At 43.3% G+C, this 9589-nt stretch overlaps 1 protein-coding gene across 1 annotated transcript; it reads right to left on the minus strand.

Moving 5' to 3' along the window:
• Window positions 1-225: 225 nt before the first annotated feature.
• Window positions 226-1015, minus strand: LOC100191739 (uncharacterized). The gene is made up of 2 exons (NM_001137167.1): window positions 795-1015; window positions 226-661 (listed from the first exon to the last, which is right to left on the minus strand). The coding sequence occupies exons 1-2, from the start codon at window positions 1007-1009 to the stop codon at window positions 454-456; spliced, it is 423 nt and encodes a 140-aa protein (NP_001130639.1). The 5' UTR covers window positions 1010-1015; the 3' UTR covers window positions 226-453.
• Between the last annotated feature and the right edge of the window lie 8574 nt (window positions 1016-9589).

Raw genomic sequence — 9589 nt, forward strand, 5'->3', positions numbered from 1 at the left:
TGAAGTGTGGACAGCGATCGAGCCAAGAATCAACGAGTTTGTTCACTGCAGTTTGTTGCGGCTTTAATCCTGCGGTAGTATTTTGTCTCTATGGATTGTTTGTTGCGGCTTTAATCCTGCAACAGCAGCCATTCGAGCAACTGCAGCACATCCAACAAGCTCGCATAAGAGAACGTCAGTGTTAGTCGTTAGGGATTGTTTCGTTTTGTTCGGAACGGATCCTCTAAAACTGTTCCATAGTTTTATTTGTATTAAAACTGATCAGCTGGAATAGTTTCAGGTCTTATCACAGCTAACCGAACGGGATCTGAAACAGATAGTACAGCATTGTAGTCCCCTAATCCGGAGCTTTATTACACGGTCTGTTAACTCTGGAGTGGAGCATCATAGGTTCAGAGTACAAGAGCACAGCAAGTCTACATCGAGCGCCGCAGGGCTAGTCGGCGGCGGCGGCTACTCGAAGTTGTAGTGCTTGTCGACGGCCTCGGCGACGTCCCAGGTGCAGCTCATGCCCTTGGGGAAGACGACAAGGTCTCCCGCGCCGATCTCCACGAACTCCTCCCCGTGGCCTTCGGGGTACACCTTCACCTTCCCCTGCAGCAGGTAGCACGTCTCCTTGGCGGAGTAGGTCCACGGGAACTTGCTCTTCTCGCACCCCCACCTGATCGGTCCATTCATTCATCAGCAGGCCGCAGTCAGCACGGGCACGGAGCGGGCGGAGGGCGGCGGGGAGATTCGAGATCGAGACGCCGGCTGGGAGGGAGGGAGGGCGGCTCGCACGCTCGCTCACTTACTTGGGCCACTGGCGGACGCCGAGCTCGGAGAGACGGGACTCGGGCGGGTTGCGCTCCACCTTGATGCCCAGCTTCTCCGTCGCCATCGTCTCCGCGGACGCCCTCACCGCCGCGAATCGCCGCCTCCCTGATGCGCTGGGAAAGGAAAAGGAGCAGAAGCTGAGGCGGCCGGTTGTGTGGAACTGGACCGGGGTGGCCACCATTGGGCTCGTCATCCCCGCCTCGGAATCAAACACGCACCTGGGTCTGGGTGGGCCTTCGCGCGTGATAGCTAGCTGAACCGTGGCCAAACGAAGGCTCCCGATGCGGCGGCGGTTAGTGGCCCAGGCTTCTCCTCATCGAGGCCCACCCGTTGCTTATCTATCCATCCTCTTCGCACGGAGCCGGAGCTTTCTGCTCCACACACGATGTTTTCTTCTTCTTTTTAACTAGGTATATGCCCGTGCGTTGCAACGGGTGACATTTGTACACGCATAGATCATTGTTTAGTGATGTTATCAACTGATGGGTCACACTTGTGTATGCATAGGTCATTGTTTAGTGATGTTATCAACTGAATTCTGCGTGTCAGGTTGACACGCGAGGGAGATGGCATCGGGAGGCAGGCTCGGGGGCGGGGCATCGGGTGTGTGCGACCATGAATCGCGTCGGGAGGCAGGCTCGGGGGGCGGCAGGTGGCTAGAGGTCGTGGCATGCGGAGCGCTGCGCGATTGGAGCAAGAGACGGGGAAGAGCTAGAGGAGACCAGGCGTGGATGGTTTTGCCAAAAGTGTTGAGTGCATTTGTCGGAGATAGGAAAGGCAGAACCAGAGAGGGTCAGCCTACCCCTTACCTTCTTCATAGTAGTAAGTTAGGTACCTATACGTTGTTATGGACATACATATTCCTTGTTTAAATAAGAGTTATATAAACATGTTCCAACAGAATTTGCGAGTAAAGTTTGTTTGGTGTTTATACCTTTCCCTCGTGATCTTCTAGACTGCCTTCTTCATCGAGATAAGTAGAGATTGACATATCCTATTTGAATGTGAACCAATCCTATGATTCATTTACCAACTGTATTTTTATATGTGCCTGAAACGTTGTGGGTTCCACAACATTGTACAAGCTTGGCTATATTGGGCACCAACTATATATAAAGCTAGTTTATCCATGTCGGCTTATGTACAACTTTACATTCACAAGCTACATTTGTCTGAAAGAACCACGAAGCAAAAAAAAAGGAACAAAGCCTTTGATTTCCTCTAAAGCATGCAACAACCAAAATCTTATCTTCTAGCTATATGCCAACTGGTTGAACTTGAATTGATTGTCCCCAAAGCACGAGAGGCAGCCCTGCGTTTGGTCCTTGGGGTTCACGTCGCCGCCATTCGACGTGTCGATCGCCTCCACCAGGGACACCACCTCCGCCATCTCGGGACGCTTGTCCGGGTTTGTGTCCCAGCATCGGGTTTGTGTCCCAGCATTGCACGTTCGTTAGCGAGCTAGGACAACAATGCGATATCTCAGGCCTAAGGTTTTGTACAAAAGTTTATTTTGCCTTAGGCTTTCCATGACAAACATGGCAACAAGGAACGGGACAGAGACATGTCTTTGTTTTCACCTGGTGAACGAAAAGCTGAGATCAGGGTATGGCATGTTACAACAGTATATCTCCCACAGGTAGTTTCCAAAGTTGTACACGCCACACTTCCTATTGTAAGCGTGGCCATTGAGGACCTACATGCATATGCCAAAGTGCATAAGCATCTACATTTATACTGTGTTTTAGGAAAAAAGCATAAGACAATCTCTCCATCATAATCTTATGTTTTAAATGGAATCGCTATTACCCGCACTACTGCCAATTATAGGAGCACAAAATAAGGACCTCACAATATGATTTCCATGCAAAAGCGGAAAGGGAAAGTGCATAAAGCGGAAAGGGTGATACACGATGACCATGAAATCAAGAAAACCGATGCTTTATATAGTAGAAGAGAAGAGAAAAGGAAAGAATTATTTTATTGTCGTCAAACTTAATCTCTCCGTTTATAAACATTCAAGTTTAAAATTATACATCTGTAATGAAAGCATAACATTATGGAGTCATTTCCCACATCAATGCATTGTACATAAGATCACAAAACACAAACCTAGCCCTCGAAATCTCCTCTTGTATATCATGCAATCCTTCTCTTATAGCAGGTATCTGCTTGTTCTCAAATCTGATCTGCTCTGGCTCCCGGTACAATGACTGAACCTTCACAAATAACTCTTTGCGCAAAGCTTCGAACTCCATCTTTCATAACTTAGCACCAACACTTCTTTCATGCCACCCTTGATAATATCCTTGTATTCCATTTCATTATCAACACTAACTCTAGGAATGGTTTGTTTGGCAAGTATATGGATCTCATCTTCAATGACAAATAATTCTTGCCTAAGGCCATGAATATCCTCTAGCACAAGAGTATTATCAGCAACAATTCAATGAATCTCTTCACAACGAACTGCAAGTTTCTACTGGAAAGGGAGCAGAGGCATGGGTCCAGGAACTCCTCTAGCTAATGGATTTGACGAGGAATTTCTTTAGCCATTATTGCTCCAAAGTTGGCAGCCATGTGGTATTCTGATGGTGCCTGCAATGGTGTGGGTAGAAGAGGACACACAACATATGAATGAATGGATATGCTCGAATAACATGGGATAAAAAATTGAACTATCTTGAACAGTTAAAATGGCATAAGTATGTGACTGGAATTGGATATGGTAAATAGATTATCATTTCCAAACAAGCATGACTGCATTTCAGTACACAAAACAACATCATACGACATGATTGCACAAACACACCTAAGGTAAAAAGTGTAGGTATTTCACCAACCAACAATTAACTGATTAGCTCATTTAACATTTTGTGGCGACTTGCACTTAACTACACTTGGTCATCATGACAGACAACACCATGCTAATTGGGATGCACCTAAGAACTTCGGTAGAAAATGGAAACTAAGCCATGGGAAATTGAATTTATAAACATTCACGTTTTGATCTATGGTTCCCTTAATAGTAAGAACCAACTTTCATGTCGAACTATGGTTCCCTTTCCTTCTATACTAAGAATATAGCATCATTACTTTAATCTAATCAAATTTGTAGATAACCAGAAATAGGATCCATGAATAGCTCACTGAATATAACAAATGGGGAAACAAACCATTCCACTTTATTTTCATGCAGTAAAGAAGGATGTACATGACTAAGATAACAAAAAGTTATGATGTATAAACTGGACAATTAAATTTGTTTCAGGGTAGCTAGAATGCACCTTCCCACATCCAATTTTCCATCTCCAACGATGTGTCCAAAGAGTAAAGGAATTATCATTTTGCCAACTGATAAACCAAATTCACTGTTGTGTTGAACTGCCAACTAATATCTCAAATTTTGAAAGCAAACACTGAGTCATTGATGTCAACATTTGTTTCATTATAGCTAATTGAATAGATAGCATTAAATAGATCTGTGTTGAGCACAAGTTTTAAGTCTATGTTAAATCTGAACCAAACTATGTGACATAGAAGCTCATGTTTGAACCATGGAATTGTGCTCAACCATAGAAGTTGTTGTTCGAACCTTGTGCAAACATAGGTTTCAGGTTACCATAGAAGCAACATACAAAACAACAACTTCTTCGGTAACCTTGTGGAACATGCCATACAAAATAGCAGCTTTTTTTGGTATGAATCATAGAAGCTTTGTGGAACCTTGTGCATACAAGCAGCATACAAAACATCAGCCACTATGGATCCATTGGAATCCAAAAGGCACTGAATTTTGTAGCCAACAAAAATATTGTAAATATATCACACTAATTGCATCAACAAAATATCAATTATATATAGCTGACAAGCTTGAAGTTTATTTTATTGGTAAATACAAGTAAATATGATAGAGCTTGGTTGATACCAAACAACAACCAACAGCAATGACAAAAGCTTATGATGTTAGAGAGTGCATTGCATCAAGTAAGCTGTATAGCAACCTTTGCTTACCCTATAACAAAATAACATGAACATAAGTAATCTTCTCATGTCAAAACAGACAAATATCAACCCAAAAAAACTTGGTGAACTATGTTCTCCCATGGCATTAATGCTATGCAGGAATCTGAAATTGAATACCAAGATACACATTTAGTTTAGCTTTGTGAACTGTTGGAAACATAGGTCACTATGTTGTATTTTGCTATAGAGCAGGATATTTGAGTTTTTTTAAATGTCACACAAGAGAATTAAGAATCTGATGATGTTTGACACTGATTCTGGACTTCTTCAGTTCTTGCATTGCACATCCTCATCCAGTTCTTTACTGTTATCATCCACCATGCGGGCACTTGTTTTTAACACTGGACTATTCATGTATCTTTTGGTGCTCATTTTTAGGACATATTACTTAGAGATCAAGGTAGTTCAAGTTGGGGGTTCTCAAAGAGAAAGAAATTGTTATGCACGTTCTTTTGGGACAATGCCATTTTGCCAAAGAAAAAGAACATATAAAAGATAAAGGATAATTTTCTCCCAAGTCCCAAGAACTGCAAAATGAGTGGTTCCCTATCAAAGCCACATGTGGCTAAGCTAGAGAATGCTTGAGAGACCAGAGGTGTGCAAAAACTGTAAATTTGAGAGTTGGGACAATAAATTGCAGGCATTGACCTCCCCTTGTCGCGACCTGGACCATCTCTAAGCAAAACAACACTACTGGGGATCTGCATGACAAAAGGAAGACTTAATCTCGATCTGTAGTGAAGAGCAAACCCAGAGTCCAGGCTTGTAACGTGTTAAACTTGGAGTACTAAACAGAGAGCAAGAGACTGGCCCTGCTACCATACAGGTTGCCTGCCCACATTTTGACGATTTGTTATTAAAATGTGATAAGTAATCTAGACTCTAGAGTGACAGTTTTAGGCAATTCATACATGAAAAATGGCGTGACCCAATAGGGAATTAATTGATGGTTGCAAGAATGGCAGTTGCGGTATATAGCGAGAAATACCGGTAAGGTAGTAGCTTCCAGGAAAAGAGCTTACATCTCATCGGTGCCGTAGAACCAGACGAAGAACTTTTTTGGCGTTGGCTTACATTCCCAGTCCTCGGGCTTGCTGATCTGTGCAGACACAGAATTTAGAGCATAAGAAGCGAGGCGAGTAGACACGGAAAGGATGAGGTGGGAAGGGAGTGAAACCCACAAACTTGATAGGTCTCTCATTCTTTTGGGACTTTGACCAGAAAGCTTCATGATAGCCTACAACATAAGTTTTTTAAGGCATTGTTCCAAATTACATCATAATATGATAGATGATAAAGGAAGAGAAAAAAGGAGTGAAGTAATACTTTTGCACGACTCAAGGCAACTTCATGTGAAATCAAAAGCATCGTGAAAGCATATGGTTATTTTGTAATAAACATTGCTAAGCAAGTAGGATGTAGTTACATGAACAATTCAGTTGTAGCCTATACATTGAAATACTTCGAACTATATAAAGCTGCCTCAAATGCTTAATTTCGTTTAAATTCCACACTAAACTACTTCAACACACATGGATTGAAGGGAAAAATATGAACATTCAAACGAGGCCTTAATAAGGTAAAGTACAGCTTAATTCTCTGGTCGAATTTGAGCTTCCTGCCCCAGTGCAGGTAGTATAACCTTTCAGTTTCAGGCATTCACTGCAGAAACTGAAACTTGGATACCTTAAAATCTGCAGAGCGCAAGTAAGCAAATAAATGTACTTGCAATGTTAGAAGGATACAGTTCACACAAAACGATATCATTGTAGACCTTATCTATCACAGCCTTGCTGCCTCTTTTATCCTGAAAAGGTTGAAACACAGGGTGGTCGTCTATGATAACATTATTATAGTATTAAAACCAACAAGGGCAGCACAGTTTTGAGGAAAAAGAAAATGGATCTGTCAGCTACCATCTACTGTATGGCTTTATACATTTATACTGGAACCTTTTTTTAATGAAATAAACATATTTTGGAATAAATAAATCATCTTTGACCACAACTCTTGTTGGCAAATCAGAACAGATCTTAAAAGCATCCATTGCTATAATTATCATATTTACAGTATCCAACTGCTCTGAATAAAGAGGCATTCAGTCTATATGCTTATGTAACAGCACAAGGAAGAATAAAGCTTAAGCCCTCCTGATTTACAAATATACAAAAATGAAGATGCTTATCAAATGCAAGCTTGCATCATAATTCACAATTGATAGAATGAGAGTTGACGACCCACATCTTCATCGTTAAACAAAAGGAAGCTACTGTCTAATGTTTGTAGGATGAATTTTACATGATTCTGAATTCTAGATGACACCACGCAATGATATAGAGCATAAACTTGTACAAAAAAAGCTTTTGAGCATATAATACTGAAATTATTAAATTAGGAGAGGACACCGAACAATTGATGCATTAGTGAAGAAAATTCCCTGCCACCTTTAATCGTTATCGTATAGTATGTTCATCCCTGTTGAAGTACCATCAATACATCATCAATTTTCAACTTGTGATGCATAAACAAAAATATATATATATATATAGCCACCAACAAGGCTAAATGTCTAGGAGAAAACAAGGAACATAAGGCGCCAGTCTAGGTCAAAAGGCAATCTCCTTTTTCTGCCACGAACAACTATTTATTAGGCTCTGGATATATAGGGGATAAGTGAGTGTGATACATCAGATTTTATTCACCTACGTGGAATTGCAGTGAGCACTCCTTCCATTGGTGTAGGCACATAGGGTGGACAGACCAAAATATTTCTGCTGATGGCAACCTATATCATTCTTTACAGTATAAAGAAAGATACCATGTTGTCTAGAGCTAATAGTTTCAGTCATCGTGAATGGTACCTCATTAGGGACTGGGAGTATATATAGACTACCAGCCTGCACCCTTCACTTCACCCAAGTTCAGACTTCAAGCCAAGTTAGCTTGCCTCAAAGATTGCCAATCGTAGCTAGCCATGTCAAGGGACCCACTTGTCGTAGGCAACGTAGTTGGAGATATCTTGGACCCATTTATCCAATCATCCATACTGAAGAATTTGTATAAATAAGCATTGATCTATATTTGCGCTGATCATGGACAAGCAATGATTGTCCATTAGCTATATTCTCATCTGTGGGTAGCCTGAAAAAAATGACCAAGATTAGTTAGATAAAGAGCACCTGAAACAGGGTGTTGCTCTAGCTTGAACTATGTTTAAGGGCCAGCCAAGCCGTTTCGGAACTATGCTTAATAACTTGCGGCGAAAAATGTAACTAATTAATCTTGAATACAATGAATCAAACAAATGAAATGGAATAGGATCTCTAGTTCTCTACCGAAGTGTAGAGAAGTAAACACCTGCAACTGGACCTGCTTATAGGACTCAATGTCCAACAGGCAATAGGTGTTTTCACTTCTTAGGATCATCAGCTAGTCGTAACAAAAAAAATGCACACCTTTTTCCATTTCATCGAACACCTTTAGGTCGAGCATGTGTGATACTGACATTAGAAATTAGATTAGCTAAGAGAGTGAAGTGTCTTACCTTCACGTAAACCTCCACACAAATATCAAATCACCAACCGGAGCAGCTGTGTGACTGCACCATCGTGTAAGCTCTACAGAAGCATCACCACCTGCTGCATCTGCGTATACCCGTGCGTTTCTATGAGATTAACAAAAAATGGTGCAAATGCATGTAGAGTAAAAGGTAGCGAAAAACAGTGAAATCACCTGAAGAGCAGAGGTTGTAGATTGGGGTAGAACTTGGGGGATCAGGAGCAGTCAAGCTAGGGTTTCTAGAGTAGGTATGACCTACGGATCCGATGCTGGTGAGCCCGTACTCCATGGACGAGCAAGCTGTAGGGTTCATGGAAGCTCGTGGAGAGGAAGGGGACACGATGAGAGATGGAGGAGGGAGCACGTGGAGAATGGAAGCCGACGAGAAGGGAATGGATGCCGTCTCGGAGCTTGCCTGCGTGACGTCGAGTGGTGCCTGCCGAGATCCACAAAGGCCTTGTCGTCATCACGCCAGTCGTCGCCGTCCTAAGCTCCTCTTTCCTTCTCTCAGGTAGCGCGGCGAGGTGAGGCAACTGTCACCAGCAGAGCCAAGCCCCGACTTGGCTGGCCTCGGTTCCTTCGGTGCGTGCAAACGCGGACGAGCACTCGCTTGAGGGGCTCCGAACCTCCTCGGGGCGGGGGCATGGCGTACATGTGGGTGCGCGGGCGCAGTCGGGGCGCGCGCGGGGGCGCACGGTGGGGCTTCGAGCGCGGGGTCACGAGCGAGGGGAGGACGCCGCCAATGTCGTCGCGGCGCGCCGTCGTGGAATGGAGGGCACCGCCCACACCGAAGAGGATGGCAGACGCCATAGGCTGGACTGCACAATGGGCCGCACCAACTGTTGGGCCGCACAAAACCACTGGGCTGCATAAACCGCGGCACTGCTATGAGGTTTTTTTATTAGTGCCATACCGGCCACAGAGAGCGTCGAAACGTGGCTTATAAGCGTTAGTGTGTGTTGTCTATTGCTCAGACTAAAAGCGTTAGTGTGTTGTCTGCTACTCAGATTTTTTTGGCGGCGCGCGGCTGTCCGTCGATGGCAGAACGGGTCGGTGGCAGAACCGGTCAAAGGCAGAACAGTCAGAGGCAGACTACTATTGCTTACTTAATAAGTAGTAGAGATTTCGTGGTAGTTGTTACGAATTTTGTAGGGGTATATATACCTCGGCCGTCCCAAAAAAAAATTAT

This window comes from Zea mays, chromosome 10, assembly GCF_902167145.1.
Source record: "Zea mays cultivar B73 chromosome 10, Zm-B73-REFERENCE-NAM-5.0, whole genome shotgun sequence".
Classification (NCBI taxonomy): domain Eukaryota; kingdom Viridiplantae; phylum Streptophyta; class Magnoliopsida; order Poales; family Poaceae; genus Zea; species Zea mays.